Raw genomic sequence first — 16,282 nt, forward strand, 5'->3', positions numbered from 1 at the left:
AACAAAACAAAACAAAACAAAGCACCCCGTGTAGTGCTTGCAACAGGTGCTAGAGCTTCCACAGCAGAGACCCCCCAAGGCATGCAGAGGTTTGCCCCCACTTTTTATGATTTTTCAGGGCACACTTTAAGGGCATCAGCACCAGAAAGATAAAGTAAGGGGCATTAATGTGATCATTTAACTTGAATGTCCATGGTTGTTTTTGACATCTCTGCAGCTCTGGAACAGGTTAAAAGTCCCTACTAACTCTGGTTTAGGTGTGTCTTTTTAACACACATTCTTCTACGTGTCACTCCCTTCCCCATCACTACTGTTGGTTAGTGCACACGTAAATCTCTGCCTCCGGGCCCCAGTCTTTCCTCCATCTCCATATCCCAGAACTTACCATCCCGTCATCTTCTAGGTGGACTGACCCAGCAAAAACATCTACTCCTGTTATTTTGCCTCTCGTGTTACTGACACTTCTACTTGAGACGTTAGGCAGGACTAGAACGTCCTGATAGGGGCTTCTCCACCCCACTGGCAAGGAGCCACAGCTACTCTTTTTCCTGCGTCTTCTGTCAATTTCCCACTTGGTCAAAATTTGTCTCAAGGCTCACTTCCTCCAAAATTTAATTTCTCCTTCTCTGCCAGAGACACTTGAGTTCTTTAGGCAATAATGGGACACGCTGTCTAACGCTCTGCTGCCATTTCTCCTGTGTTCCTTCAGCAACTGAAGGACATTTCCAGCCCAGAAGTCTTATCTTTTGTTACACATTTAAATTTTTGTTCTCTCTGGATCTCGCTTGAACCCATCAAACAAGAAAACAATCCTGCTTCTTTCCTCTTTCTTTCTCTCCATTCTGGAGCCACTTCTTCACCTGCTTCCTGCGTAACTAAAACTTACCCAAAAGCCTTAAAAACTTTACATCTCACTTCTTCACTTTAGTCCCACACAATTCTTCCTCCCACGTCCATACCCCCCATTACACTGAAGGGGTTTGTCGTTCTTGTTGTTGTTTTCGGTCAACATTGAAAAATCAGAAGCTGTTTACTCATCGATCCCAGCTATCTTGAAACTCTACTATATTTTACCCTGTAGGCCAATTTCTTTGACTTTTCTCTCTCCTTCCTTGGCACCCTCCTCCATCTGCCTTAAGATTCTTCTATTTTTTTTTCTTTTTTTCCCCCCTCTCTCTTTTCTGTCATTTCTCTCACTTGCTTCCCCCTCTCTTTACTACCTGCCTCATGGCTCTGGGCCACAAATGTGGGATTTCCTTTTCCTCCTAACTGTATTGCTCACTTTTCAGCAACCTTCACTCTGTCTCTGCCTGCTGCACACCACGAGGCCTCAGATTTCATCTATAATGTGGCTGCCTGAATCGCTGGGTGGGAAGGCCAAGGGCACTTACACTGAATGGCGCAGAATCCTCTCCTAGTTAGTCCAGCCTGGGTAATACATCAGTGTCCCTCCTTTTGGGTCGCTTGTTTCTAATCACCTGCCCACTGAATCTATTTCTGAGGTCTCAGAACAAATCACATTGGACTCACTGCATGGATTTCCCAGACTCCCTTCCTCGTTCCTATTTACAGCAGGCTCCCACCTCCTACGATGCACTCCACGGTGCCCTCGATTCTGCATGCAACACAGGTCACTCGTCGTTCCAGGCACTTTTGCTCAAAACGGAAGTCTCCCCAGACAATTTTCCTAAGGGCTCTGCTGTAAATAACTTTGCTTTTGCCCCCATTCCCACCAAGCACTGTATTTTATCCTCTACTTCAGCTCTTCTCTCCCCACTTGGCTATAAACTACTTAAAGGCAGAGACTGAGTCCGATTCAGCGTCACATCTCCCACCGTGCCTCACGGTGCCACGCAGGTCCTGGAGTCACTGTGTGGTGGTCACCTCCGTGTGCTTCGTTTTTATTTAGGTGGCATATAACCACGCAGAACTGTGTGCTGTACAAAAGGGGTGCATGGGTAACTAAGGCAAAAAGATGTGAGCTGTTGTTTTTAAGGTCACACAGAATCCAGCTGAAAGGCAGAGCTTAGGTTTTCGTAGACTCAGGCCATCTAGCCCTAAGTTACTCATTAAAGGGAAAAAAAAAGGAAATAGCAAGTCACAAATTACACAGCAACTATAATATCCACCATTGTCCCTTGTTTTTGAAAGCTTGTGAAGCTGGAGCAGTTATTTCCGCTGCCAAACTTCCAGCAGTAACACTTAAGAGTTGCCAGTATGGTATGATGCCATCAGTTTTCAAAACTTAGAAAGGCTCATTGAGTTTTACTGAGGTTTCTTACACAATCTACTTCCTTTAAGGCCAAGGGAGCCAACCCCGATTGAGAGAAGTTACAGAATGAATAAACGTTATGGTATCAACGTAGAAATTATGTCGCTTCCCTTCCTCACTTCAATTTCCACCGCCACCGGTCATCACCACCAACGCACAGCACCACGCAGGCTTGCGTTCCCACCCTCCCCTCCCTTTGGCGGACTGTTCTGGAGCAACCCTCGTACCCATTTCAGAGAAGGTAAATTAATATCCTAAGGTAATAAAGTGGCTCCCTAAGTGAGACAACTTGGGGAGGACTTTTTTTTTTTTTTAACCTACATCTCAAGTAAGACAAATGAATGTCACAGGAGGTTGGTTATAATAGCGGTTTTATCATAAGACTGGCAGAGTTACAGTCACTGTAAATCATAACTGTTGTTGGATTTCTACTTTACATAGTCGTACTTATGAGTCTACTCTTGTAAGCCAGAAAAATTATTTTACAATTAGTTTAGACATGTCTGAGCCCAGAAGGAAAATTTCAATTTCAATCATCTTATTTTCCTTGAACAGAACCCAGTGCTACCAAAAAAACAGGTCAACTCAACTTTTCACGCATGGGTGTCTAACCATTTTCCAGAGTTGAACAAACTCATAAATGCAAGTGCTCAAAATCTTATGTTTTCAAACTACAGTATAATATGGCAATCATGGGTTTCCTGTGCACTAAAGAAAAACAAACATGTAAACAAACAAAAAATAAGCTTGAAATCTCATTTTTAGAGTAGAATACAGTCACGGTCTATAAAACCTAATACACACCCCTGAATTTGGATTGCAAATCTATCACTTAAAACATCTAGTAAATGACCCAATTTGTTTACACGGCCCTGTACCTTTTTACGACCTTTCCATAAAGAAGTTATTACATCCATTCCCTTTATTTTGTTTAAGAGTGTTTGAATGAGCCCCAGAACCACAAGCCAGTTAAACAAGCTCCCCTTTAGATGGATATGGTCTCATATAATTCACCACTACCGGAGAAATTTTCAAAACAATGTTTGTAGTTTGGAAACACCACACATTCCCATACACCAGAAGTATTTCCTGTGCTTTCTGCAGTTTTAAATGCTTGACAGATATATTAAGTAAGTTCTATTTTTTTCCATTTTTCCAACTAAAAGTGTGGCATTTGCACGTCTTCCAGAAGATTTGCACCTCTGACTGTTTTGCTATGGTAGGTTGGTCATTCAGAAATGCTTGTAAATGAAGATTGCAGGGGAAATGTGAAGTCCATACACTCTAATTGATTTCCTAGGATGTAAATGTTAGTTCTAAAAGGAAACCATTTTAAAGCTGTTAGTTTAATGGGGTACCCGACTGATGCCTATTAAAAGTTATCAGCACAAATTAAAGATAAATTTTATACCATGAAAGAAAACCTTTTCTAAAAAAATAAACATAGAGATCATTTGATTGCTAATTTTGCATTCTTCTTCTTGCTTATAAACCTCAAGCCTGCTAATATTCACAAGAAAACAGATTAAAACTACTGTTTCAAGGTTTAGCATTTATCAGTTAGGTAGCTAGACTCTGTCAGTATCTCTCGCTATCTGAGCCAGGTTGTGACCTGGGAAACACCTGCTATTTTTAGACTGTTGATTTTTCTAGAAACAAACATTTTTGACTGCAGCGACTAACACAAAGTAAAGATACAGTTGAGCCCATCATACAGCTCTCCAATATACGTAAAACTGCATCTCGAACTCTAAGAGAACTCTGAGGGCCAGTCCCATCTTTTGTAGAGGCAATTCACTTTCATGTCGACCCCAGAAATAGAGTGTACTTTTGTTTATAAATAAAAGCAAAGTCAGGAACAAAATGCATACTTACAGAGACACTGCTACTTCTTTAATAGGAAGCCAGGACCTTTGGTTACCTACAACATAAACACAGTTCCAGTGGAGGAGACCAGTATCCAGCACATCCCACCTCTGACTCGGGATGTGCAGATCAATGCTTTTCATACTGACACTATCCGATTTTCTTTCCTTGTTTTTATAGTGTTTCCATATCCAAGAATCACTACAAGGAATACAGCTGAATTTGATCTGTCCTTTGGGTAATCCGATGGTAAATCACACTCTAGTAAGAAGGAGTCTTTAGTATGTATTTCCATAGAGCAATTTGAAAACGTCAGAAGCTACTGTGTTTTCCTGTGTTCTTAAACAATGTGCACCCTATGTGTTATGTCTCCGGTTTAAAGGATGATAAATCAGAAATGAATACTGCAGGTTCCCCTTATTCCCAAACCCAGTAAGAAATTTCCAGTAAGGAACTGAATATTTCTTTCTTCTCTCTGCTCACATCTTAATCACATTTTAAGCAAATGTTCCTTCTTAGTACGCTGATTTTCAACATCGTCTGATGCCATAGGAAAAGAAATTATAATGCTTTAATCACTCTTAATTTGCATTTCTAATCACCTCAGACTATGAATGTGTGTGGCAGTATGGGAAACAAGCTGTGATTTATTCCTTGGTGGAAAAAAAAAAAAAGGATAAGTAATAAGACTCTTTAAAAGACAGATGTCCTTATAAATACCCAGCAAAAATAACTGCCAGAAACAACATGAGATAAGTACCACGTAAGTCCAACTCCTGTTGTTAATGGTTTCTGATCTCTGTAGCGACTCAAAAGGCAGGTGCAATAGCCAGCTGGGCATATTTAAGCACGGAAGCCTATCTCCATCTTGCAAACATTGAAAAGCCTAAAATAGTAGCCACTCACCAACAAGGCTTTCCTCGAATGCAAAAAGCATAGCTTCAAAAAAAGTGGCATGGCATCTAGAAAGCACATCCACCAAGAAAACCCATTCTTTTCAAGTCCTTAAATACCACAAAATATTTCTAGCACTGTCTACAAGGGACCAGAATGAGCCTCACCAGAGAAATGCTGTAGTTACTCAATGTAGAGTAACCTCCTAGGAATTAATTTTCCACAAAACTTGAAAGCCTTTCCCTTAAGAGTGTTAAGGCTGTTTCCTTTGCTTCTTGCCACGTAAGAGCTTCATTGCACTAACTCAGTGTGCTGGAGGCTGCCTTCCTTGTACCACAGTCCCCTGATCCCTCACCCAGCCTCATTCCGCATGCCGTCCATTTTGTGAATGAAGTGTGAAAATAGCTCTTTGTTTACATAAAGGAGGCAACAGAGAGCAGTGTAGACACAGGGTTAGCTTATTTGAGTGTAACTGAGGCTGTACAGCCTGCCCTTCTCACCAGTTCAGAACGGCCAAACACGCCTAATGACCGGGACAAAATTGCAACAAGAAGCAGTCAACTACACACTCCAAAGCAGAACTCCGCTACCACATGCCTGCTTCGAAAATAACTGAAAATGAAGGGTTTTCACCAGCTCTGAAACAGGGAGACAACCTTCTCTTTTATTCTGTTCGTTAAGTGCAAACTCTGCACAAAGCACACTGCGAACAGCATCAGGGCCTTTGAATATACCCATCTGGGACACCTTTCCACTATTTTCTTGCCTCTACTCCTACTCAACACTAGACTCTTCTTGTCTCCCACGGGATATGCCTTTTCATGCCTGTCTTCTTTTGTGCAGGCTGTTCCCTCGGCCTAGAATGTTCTCTTTTCCTCTCCCAGACCCACTTCAAAATAGGTCACCTGCCCCGTGGGAACTTTCCTCCTTGCACTTCTCTTCCAAGCAGGATCAACCACTTAGTCAATCAACAGAAGATTTTTGAAGTGCAATAAAGCACCCCGTGCTCCCATAGCACTTTGAGCACGGCACGGCCAGACCATGAGAAAAGGGAGGATCCGTCATCGTTCTTGGACAGAGCTTCTCAAGGACAGAACTGCATCTTAGTCTTTGTGTATCCAGCACCTAGTGCAGAGCTTAGCCAGGAGCAGATGCTTATAAATATTTGCTGAATAAAAGCAATGTTCTAATAAAACATTAGACCATTTAACTCATGAAGGAAGAAGCATGTGACTCTGAGTCCTGGCCTGGAGTCAGACCTAGGTCCAAACATTGACCAGCTCTGAGATCTTGGCTAAGCTACTTAGCTAGTGAAGCCCTGGTGTTTTTCCTCATACCTTATGGGGAGGTTATAAAGATAAGCTCTAAACTGTCTGCAAACACTGAGCACAAGTGTGGCAACTAACAGGCACTCAGAAGGTGTCATTATTAAGCATTACAAAACCAGAGACCCACCGTGAGATCTTTAGACCCGTCTACCCACCCACAAAGAATGCATCCAAATACTGCCCTTCCTGTGTCTCTCCTGAGAGCTCTTACTGGCTTACTGGTGTCTTATCAGGACACAGAGCAGCAGTGCAAATGGATATCCTTGCATTCACCATCAATGTGCCTCGAGCTGTTTGGTGATGTTGGTTTCCCTCAGAAAGACAGACCCTCCATCCCCCACTCCCTGCTACAACCCAAAACACAGCTCATTTGATTGAGAAATGGCTCAACTACTATCCAATAGGGTAAAAGCCAAGTTAAAAAAAAAAAAATCATAGTTTCACAAGAAAGCAAAATTAGTGAAGCCAGCCTGACAAAAACAAGGTTTGGCTTAGGCAAAAGTCAAATGAACAGGAAAGAGGCTGCGCAGTCACCAGGGGACTGGAAATAACTGCTTGGAGATGGCATATGAAGTCTAATGTGAAGTCAGGTAACAGAATTGGCTAAGCTCCATTTAGTATGTGCTCTCATGAAGTAAAAGGCAAAATAAGCTAATGCTACCCAAAAAAATCACGCTTAATAACTTGACTTTAACGATAAATGTAATTAGTATAACTCCTCTTTATAATTTTTAGCTCCTTTTGTTCTCACATTTAGAAAGTTCACAAATAAAATTTTGGTCATTTAATCCTATTTTAGGCAAGCCATTCAAATCCACAGCTATGAATTTACTTCCTGATGTTCTTGACTTTTGAGAGAAATTTGAACTTCTGAAAGGAATATCCTATATATTAAAATGTAAATAAAAATTAAAGTCACTCAGGGCCTCTGGGTGGCTCAGTGTCTGCCTTCGGCCCAGGGCGTGATCCCAGGGTCCTGGGATCAAGCCTCGCATCAGGCTCCCTGCTCCGCTGGGAAGCCTGCTTCTTCCTCTCCCACTCCCCCGGCTTGTGTTCCCTCTCTCACTGGCTGTCTTTCTCTGTCAAATAAATAAATAAAAAATCTTTAAAAAAAAAAAAATTTAAAGTCACTCATTAAATCCATTCAAAAGAATAATAGGTTGTGCTTTCTAGAGCCCACCAAGCCATGCTCATTTATTCATTCCTATGGTACTTTTACCAGTGAGACATCCTGCTAAGTGAAATGTTTAAAATTATTGTTTTAAAAAAAACCTCCCTTGTGGAACCAAGCGTTCCTACGTCAACCATCCTCTTCATCAACATCAATAAACCAAACTAATGGAATAAACATCATCTGTCTATGGACCTAGTACACTTGCTTAAAATAAAGTCTGGACACGTAATAGTAATAATTCTAAAGGTGGTATCTCAAGTTATTTCCCAAACTATCAGATTTCTACCCCAACAGAAATACTATAATATATATTAGCCAGATTATCTGTTCTATTTAATTAATGTGATTATTTTCAGATTGTTTTCCTCAGTATTCCTGTAAGTTATGTTTCAGGATCAAGGCTATCCCATCTTCCTTTACAACCCACAAAGCATGCAACCCTCTAAAATAATAAAGAATGGGTTTCATACGAAGCATCAGAATGTTAAAACTAGAATTCCATTTGCCCAGTTGGTTCTTTATGTAAGGAAAAATACATGACCACATTAGCAGTTTAATACGGTTGTACTCAACAGTGACCTAGACAAAGTCACTTTAGCCCTTTGGGTCTCACTTTACACATCGGTGAGGACAGGTTCTCGGGATCCTTCCAGTCCTAACATTCCACGCACCGTATTTATTGCTGATGTCTACACTGTGCATCTGTGAGCCACAAGCAGAAGATGGAAAGCATGCTGCTTTTGGAGGCATCTCAGCCATTCAAAATTTACCATTCTTCAGATCCTTGGTCCACACTGCACAACACCCCATCTTCGGGAAACACAGAGGTATGCACTGCAATGGCACTTTTAAGAAAGTAACTAGCACCAGTTCTAGGAAACCTACCCACTTGCTTGGTACCTTCTTATTTGGTAACATGGTATATTAACCAAAATTGTAATGTAGTACTCTGATTAGCATATCACATCACAATCAATAAATAAACAAGCTTATCTTCTTATGAGAAATGTAAAACAACGTGGAAGTCCCAAGACCAAAAAAGACACCTTCAAAGATGACCTACTATTACAGTCAACACCATAGTCTTACTTTTTAATAAGGCACTACATCCAGAACCATCCAACAAATATTTATTGAGCACATACTACATATAATCTCATTCCAGGTGCTAAATCTCGCACAAAGAGCATGTTGAATAAGGTCCACACTCTCAGGAACTTACGTACTCTGGGGGCGGTGGGTGGGGTAGGTTTACAATTACTTAAGTGATTAATACCGAAAAGAAAATCAAAAAGTGATCATAAGTACTATGCAGTTAATTTACACCTTGATGTGATAGTGAGGGCTGGCTAATTCGGATTAAGCGGGCAGAACAAGACCTCACTGAGAAGATGATCCATTTAATTTAGAAGACGGTAAGGTGCTATCCACGCACAAGCACCTGATCAGTGTTGCCCACAGAAACAACAACCACTGAGCGAGGCTTGCAACCCCATACCGTGTGTGTCATGTCCCCTGCTTCATCTCATTCCCCAGTCCCCAACCCTTGACGAATAAGGTAGAAACACAAGAAGCTGCAAGAAGGAGGCTTTAAAAAAAGGCCATATCCTTTCCTTACTCTAGGTCCTTCAAGCCTCAGCTTGGCCTCAGCTGCCCAGCAGGGAGGAGAAGAGTGAAGGGTTGGAATTCCAAAATGACTGAAATGCTCAGTAGCTAAAAGAGTGAAGATGGCTAACAATCAATATGGCAGGCATACTGATCAATCAGGAAGGAGGCCAGCAGGGTTGAAGTAGTATCCTAGAGGTTCTGAGCTGTGTCAAATATTAACCTTGTAGTTTCTGACTCATAGATGGTCAGTTTGTCCTAAAAGGGTAGCACTGGCTCCTTCCCAACCCATATGGAATATTTCAATATTTTAACAATCTGTATGGTAGTACTGGGGCATACCAACTAAAAATCAACCACTAGAGGTGTCCTTAGGAAATAAGAGAGATTACAAAAAACAAAAAACAAAAACAAAAAAAACCCCAAAACACAGTTGGAGGTAGTGGTAGAGAAAAATAACAGAGAGACTGTTGTTTAATAAATGAGTTACATAGAAATTATACAGCATCGTATAGAGATATTCAGGCTACATATGGTACTTCCAGATAAAACAATCAGAAACATCAAAATTAGACTAAGTAAATAAAGGGACTTGTATGACCGTTTTGATTAACACAAATAGAAACCTATGGGGAACATTTCAGCAATTTTGGAAACATTTTTTGGGGGTGGGATACAAACATTATGAATGCATTGATTCAATTTTTTATTTACTTAACATATAGCCCATTATGATTAGAATTCTGTCTCTACAAAAAGGGTGCAAGTTTGTAAAAAAAACAGAATTTTAGCACTATAAAGGTTGAAAAAAACATGAAGTGGAAGAGAATACACAGAAGATCTGTAAAAAGTAAGTGTCAGGAAGGATGAAATAAGAATAGACTTTCAAGCTAAGATTTTTGTGTCTGAGATGGAGCTCTACAAAACCTCACCACTGGGGAACCTTTAGTGTCAGATCCTGGTCTCTATTTCAAACTACTTAACAGATAATATACTAGTCCCTAAAGCTTCCTACAGACCTGAACACCTTTTGGAGGTAAATTTAATATACGTCAGATTAACTGTAAAAGATAACAGTCGGTAGGAGGGAAATGTTACCAAAAAAATAGAATGGGGCTTTTTTGGTCACCAATTGTGAAAAACAATATTCATCATTACATAATGGCACTTCGCTTCTTCAACTTCCTCAACAGTCTCAAACAGAGCAGAGAACAAGGAGGAAGTTTTCTTTAAAAAAAAAAAAAAGGCCTCTAAAAACAAAAATAAATGTCACAAAGGTCACACACTACAACTTATAGACTAACTCGCAGGAAGTCCCTTTAGCACAAGGTCAGAACCTATCTACTCTTGGACACTATTCTAAGGATTATGATTATCTATCTTCAGTAAAATAGAGCTTTGAAGCTACCCCCTTGAAAGGGTAGGGGGGGTGGACACAGCTTTGTGGGGCACAGGCACATGGCAAGAGGAGGAGGAGTAAGCTGGCATTAAAAAAAAGAGAGAGAGACAGGGAAGCCACAAACACAAGATACATGTATTCAGAAAGGCATTCCTAGAGGACCATTTGTCCCCAAAGTAAATGGCCCCACGGGCCACGAAAGTTCTTGAGGAAAAGAGCACATACAACAAATGATCCTCATGAGCATAACCCTAACAAACAGAGACATATTCCAAATCTGCACTCAAAATGGTTAAAGAAAATGAGAACCGGAAGCACATTTTGGCTCCATGGGTAAGTTAAAATCACTCACCAATGACACAAAGTGGATGAGGCCTTACTCTAACAACTTTGCGACTGGGTGTCTATTTGAGCGATATGCAATTGATTAAGTAAGCTTTGTTTCTTTTTGTTTTTTGATGCATAGGATTCCTTCTTCTACAACGCAGAAGCACCATCCCAGAACTTACTGGTTTCATAGCAGGCATTCTCCTCTAAGTGAGTGCACACAGATATCAGTCATTTTTCCCATGGTCATACGGGAAGTACAGGTCAGAAACCCTATATAAGTGAGCATTCTTATCTTTTATCTCCTTCTTTACGTTACATCTGGAGACCCTTGGTTTATATGTGAGACGTCAGGGTTAGAAGTCAGGTTAAGAATTAAGGACACAAAGGTAACTTGCAATATTGGAGGATAAAGCTATTCTCACAGCAAAGTGGCAAGAATTGCAATATAGTATTAGGTCAAAAACCAGGTAACGAATGATAACAGGGTACCTGACGCAGATCCTTCAAAATGAATTTTTAAGCACCTCCACGTGATCCGATCGAAATCCAAATATCTAGCATTGGCTATAGCAATCAATTTCTATTTATTTATAACACCTCTTGGGACTCCAAGTTACTACTGAGATGAGGCAGTCCTGGGGATCTGATTGAATCAACACCTGGGAATTTAGAATACCAGAGAAAGGAGAAAAGACAGCATCATTGGGGAGAGGTCTCTAAAAGCATGAATGAGTGCCTATAGTCACAATAAATAGATCAATTTGGACATTTGGCACTTAGAAGACCTTTCACAAGACGATGCAAGGTACACACTGGGCCAATGACATTTCTGTGGGGCATCTCCCGAAGGGTTTATACTTCCAGAATTGGGCAATCATCAAAATTGAGAATAACAAGAGGGTAATCAAAAATCAATCATAACTCACTACGAGGGCAAAAAAATCCCACCTAAGGGAATGGGATATTTTAACCCCTCCCCCAAAAAAAGAAGAAGAAAAAGAAGTTCCAGCAAATTTGTTCACATTCCAGGGGGATCATCATTGGCACCTACCTGTTATCCTCAAATCTTGGAACCCTGAAGCATAAAATCAACCTGAGCATGTGCAGGAAAATAGCTCTATATTGCCCCCTAGTGCTGGATAGTTCCACTTCTCCTGAGGCTAAAAACTACAAGGTGAGTAGTTCTCTACCTCTAGTTCCTTCCTGCTGCCAACCCTCCCAAGAACTAAACATAGCCCAATCCTCTACCCACTGATTAGGAAACAGCCAGGCTATTTTTAGCATCATGCAACTTAGGAATGGAAATGGCCCAGCCTCTGATGGTAACAAAATGTGTGTGGCCTGGCTTAATGAACTCACCTCTCCAGAGGGTGTGAACCAACTCAGTAAAGTGGCCAATGACCACATGAGAGCTTTGGGGTCCATTACAAAGTGATGACGACGGTAGGTGCATCACAAGAAAGAATGACAATCAGAGGCACAAGTAGCAAAGGGAAACGGAAGGTGAAGGATGCCAGGGCAGGCTTAAGAAAACAGCGCAGTAGGAGAAATGATAATGGCACAGGAACAATAAAATATAGAAGACAGAAGCCAGGAATATTGTGCATTGTCATTTTGGAGAAGCAGGTCTGGTAAGAAGCAATATTTTGAACTGGACATTTATTTTATACAAAAAAGAACAAAGGTTGGTCTGATCTGTCTCCTGCCAGGGTACAGCCGGTGCTGGGGCTCCTTTGATCACTTTACCCCAGTCTTCTGCAGCTCCCGTGATTAGAGATAGATTCCCTAGGCTGCCCTTTGATCAGCAGCTCAAGCGGCCTGCAGGTGCCATGTGCCATCACATTAGCAAGTTGTAAGAAGCAACTACATTAATATTGGCTGATAGATAGATGGCTGCACAAACAACGCATACAAATAATGTCTACAAAAGTCCCAGGAATCCTTATTTAATCTATCTTTGTACTTTAAAACTTTCTGTGCTTTCTTAAGGATGAACACTTCAGAGAGCTTAAATTCAAAGTCAAAGCCTGAAAATACCCCAATATATAAAGAAAAAGTTTGCTGTGACTTAAAAACACAGCACACAACATTCTGATTTTCTAGGTATGCTGCTTGGGCTCATTTCCCCTGGCTAATAAAGTGACAGCATTCTTGCATTCGTAATAGATGGCATACAAAGCAGTGAAAACATGTACATTTCTTTTCAAATAACATTAAGAGCCACCACTTGTAAACAGGGTATTTAATATTCTAATTTTAGACAGCCTACATTAACATTGTGGTTTCATGTGCAGTATAAAATTTCTATTTACAAAGTATTCTCGAAAATGACTTCATAATGGTAGATCAAGAGAAAAAGAGTTTAGAAATTGAATGATGTAAATCATATGGGGTTCAGAGGCTAAGCAAATTACACACCCTGAAGCTGCCCTGGCTTTATGAAAGGAGCCTTTCTCCAGCTCTGTGCAATCCCAGCCCAAGGGAACTTGCATCTGAGAGTTTTCTAAACATTTCAGGTACACTTGAAAGCTGAAAGTAATTCTCATTTCCTATGCAGGATTAAGTCGTTTCCAGCACACACAAAATAGCAGTCATTCACCAACACATATAAAAACACACACCAGAAAGGTAAGGACTTCAGAGTACAAAGGCACATTAAAAAAAAAAAAAATAGAGCGCAAGAGAAATACAGTTTTTAACTCCCCCTTAAAACGTCCACACGGCCTCTTGACCTCTATATTTCCTATCTACTTACTGATTAATTGATGCCTTTCCACTCGGAGTGCTTCAATTAATGTGGCTGAGACATTTCCTCCAACACCCCCCTCCCCACGAAAAAGAAAATCTGAGTAAAGTCAAACATGCCAAGACTCATTCATTTTGGATTCATTTTTAGAGGCAGTTCTTGAACTTAAAACTCTGGCAAGGAAAGGTTCTGCAATGTGCGTTTGAACTGACGTTCACAATCGCTCCCAGAATGTCCTCTCTAACTGAGCCAGCAGTGGCACTCACGTTGCCCTGTTACAGCTTTGTGGCAGCTCCCGAAGTTGCAAACTGCACGTAACCTCCTAAAGTCCATGCCAATGAACGCAGCGCGCATTTGCATGGATAGAGAGACGATTATACCCTCGCAGGCTGGTGTACATCACACATCAACGCACAATGCCAACGTAACACACACAGCGAGAAACAAGAAAGGGGAGAAAGGGGTAAAAGACTCACCGTTCTGTTCCTTGTTGCTGGAGTACTGGAATTTACTACTCAGGTTGGACTCAGCCTGAGTCCCGTGTCTCTGGCCGGCCAGGGCAGATGTCAGCAGGAGAAGCCCGAAGAGGAGCATTTGGCTGACTGGGGCGAGAACTCACTCACGGCGGGCACTTTGGAAGCAGCGACTCCTGAGTCTCTTTCACCACCGCCAGGGGAAGGCTGCACTGGGGTGGAAGCGCCGAGCCTGCTCTGGCAGCAGAGAATCGCAGGGTAGTTTCCACATAATCCCATCCAAAACTTTTTCCTAGAGCCCTCTTCTGTGTCTCCAGTTTTTGAAAAGGATCAAAGCAAAACCTGGACCTGAACCAGTTTCCCAAGGTTTAAACAAATCCTGAGCTGTGCCGAAGTGGTGGGGGTGGGGGTGAAGACGAGGGAGGAAAGAGGGGGTGGGGACGCGGGGGAGCCGGGGGAGCGGCGAGAAGTCACCAGCAAGTTGCTGGGAGCACCTGTCAGTTCGGGGGACAGGACAGAGGCGAAAACTCAAGGGTCGCGCGAAGCCAGCCTCGAAGCCAAGTTGGCGGCGAGCAGTTTCTGATCAATAACAAAGCTGCCAATAGATGCGCTCTCCGGGCGCCCCTCTCCCCCGCCCCACCCCCACCCCCGAAGGGGGAGGGGGAAGAAACAAGGCTAGGGCGCCGCGGCGGGTCCCGGGGGCCGCGGAGCCGGAGCGAGGCCGGGGGAGGGGGGGGGGGGGGGCTCCGGGCCGAGGCCGCCCCGGGCGCGGGCGGAGGGAGGCCGCGGGGCTCTCGCTCCCCAGCCCGGCGCTCAGCCTGCGCCCGGTCCCGACCGCCGCGGCGCGGATCCCGGCACCTGGCTGGAGTTTTCCGCGACCAAAGTTCACCTTGTTTGGGTGCGTCCCCCGCTCCAGGAAGCCAAGGGAAGTTCGGCAGCTCGGGGTCACCGCGGGGCTCCGGTCGTTCCCCGTCCCCTCCCCCCACGCCTAGGGCTCCGCGCAAACCTCGGGGCTCCGCGCGGCGTCTCGGCACCGGGTTGAGAGGGAAGGCCGGCGGCCCTAGGCTCCGGCTTGTCCCCTCCCCTTGTCTACCTTCCCCCAGCCGGCGGTCGGGAGGAGGGGGCCGTGGGCAGAGCCCGGGCGGAGCGCGCGGCTGGCGAGCGGGGGAGGCTGAGCCGCTCTCCCGCGGGCGACCGCAGGGGCGGGCGAGGGTCGGCGCCTCCGGGAGGGGCAGCCCCGGGCCGCGTCCGCTCGCGCCGACTCTGGCCGCCAACTGGCGGTCCAACAGGTGCTGGCACAGACAGGGGGTGCTGCGGGACTCGCCGCAGACAGCACCCAAAGGGCCCTGGCGAGGAATGCAGCCAGAGCGGCCCCTGGTTTCCTTCCCCCCAGGACGCCCCTAGCCCCAAATAAAGAGCAAGATGGGTGGCGAGGGGTACTGCAAACGCAAAAATGAGTGGAGAAGAACTTCCTGCAACTTTCCCTCTTCCCCCGCCCCCGTGGTCGTGACTCGTCATTAATTTCTGAGGGGATCCCCATTCCCAAAGTCTTGGCCAGAGTTTCTGGACCGAAGGAACAAGGGAAATTGGATTTCAAAAATTTCCCTTCGGTTTCCAGCTCTCTGAAGCGGGATGGATAAAACAAAAGTAAAGACAAACGGCCAGCACATTAACAGCAACATCCATTCATTTAGCAAACACTATTTGTTGAATGCCTACTGTGTCAGGCACTGTTCTAGGAGCTGGGGCGGCAGTAGTAGTAAAAATACAAAAGGCTCTGTCCTCGTGAAACTTGCATACTAGTTGGACTGCATTAAATTAGTATCAGCCAAGTCCCCTGGCCAGCAAATCAGAAATAGCACCCGACCGACCTCTTGTTAAATAAGGCAATGCAAACAATTCGACCCTTTATGGTGTTCCACTGGGTGTTTGAAGAAAGGATATAGCCTTAAGGTATATGCCGAAGTACTGGGGGAGTCTCAAATGCCTCTTTTTCAGAAGTTGCCCTTCCTGGCCCTGCATGGCCGTTTACTGAGTCGGCTGCCCTGAAAAAGGATCCAGGGATAGCTTGGAGAAGGCACATACGCCTACTGAACCAAACCAGGAGCTGACCCTTTCTCAATCATGCTGAAAATGCCAAGCCCCCTTCCTGTATTTGGACACCCACTGAGACCAACCAACTTGACCTCTCTGTA

At 43.6% G+C, this 16,282-nt stretch overlaps 1 protein-coding gene across 6 annotated transcripts in view; it reads right to left on the reverse strand.

The window, feature by feature from the left end:
* The window catches only part of PDGFC (platelet derived growth factor C), a 200,079-nt gene extending 184,863 nt beyond the window's left edge, over window positions 1-15,216 (reverse strand). For 2 of the 6 annotated variants that reach the window (XM_057310146.1, XM_057310143.1), the window contains exons 1-2: window positions 14,977-15,063; window positions 14,091-14,319 (exon numbers count right to left, since the gene is read on the reverse strand). In XM_057310146.1, coding sequence (XP_057166129.1) covers window positions 14,091-14,208 — 118 coding nt within the window. In that variant the 5' untranslated portion in view covers window positions 14,209-14,319; window positions 14,977-15,063. Of the gene's footprint in view, window positions 1-14,090; window positions 14,807-14,976 lie in introns of those variants that run through there. The other 4 variants (XM_057310144.1, XM_057310145.1, XM_057310142.1 and 1 more) reach the window with 4 other exon arrangements.
* Between the last annotated feature and the right edge of the window lie 1,066 nt (window positions 15,217-16,282).

Source organism: Ursus arctos, unplaced genomic scaffold, assembly GCF_023065955.2.
Source record: "Ursus arctos isolate Adak ecotype North America unplaced genomic scaffold, UrsArc2.0 scaffold_11, whole genome shotgun sequence".
Lineage (NCBI taxonomy): Eukaryota > Metazoa > Chordata > Mammalia > Carnivora > Ursidae > Ursus > Ursus arctos.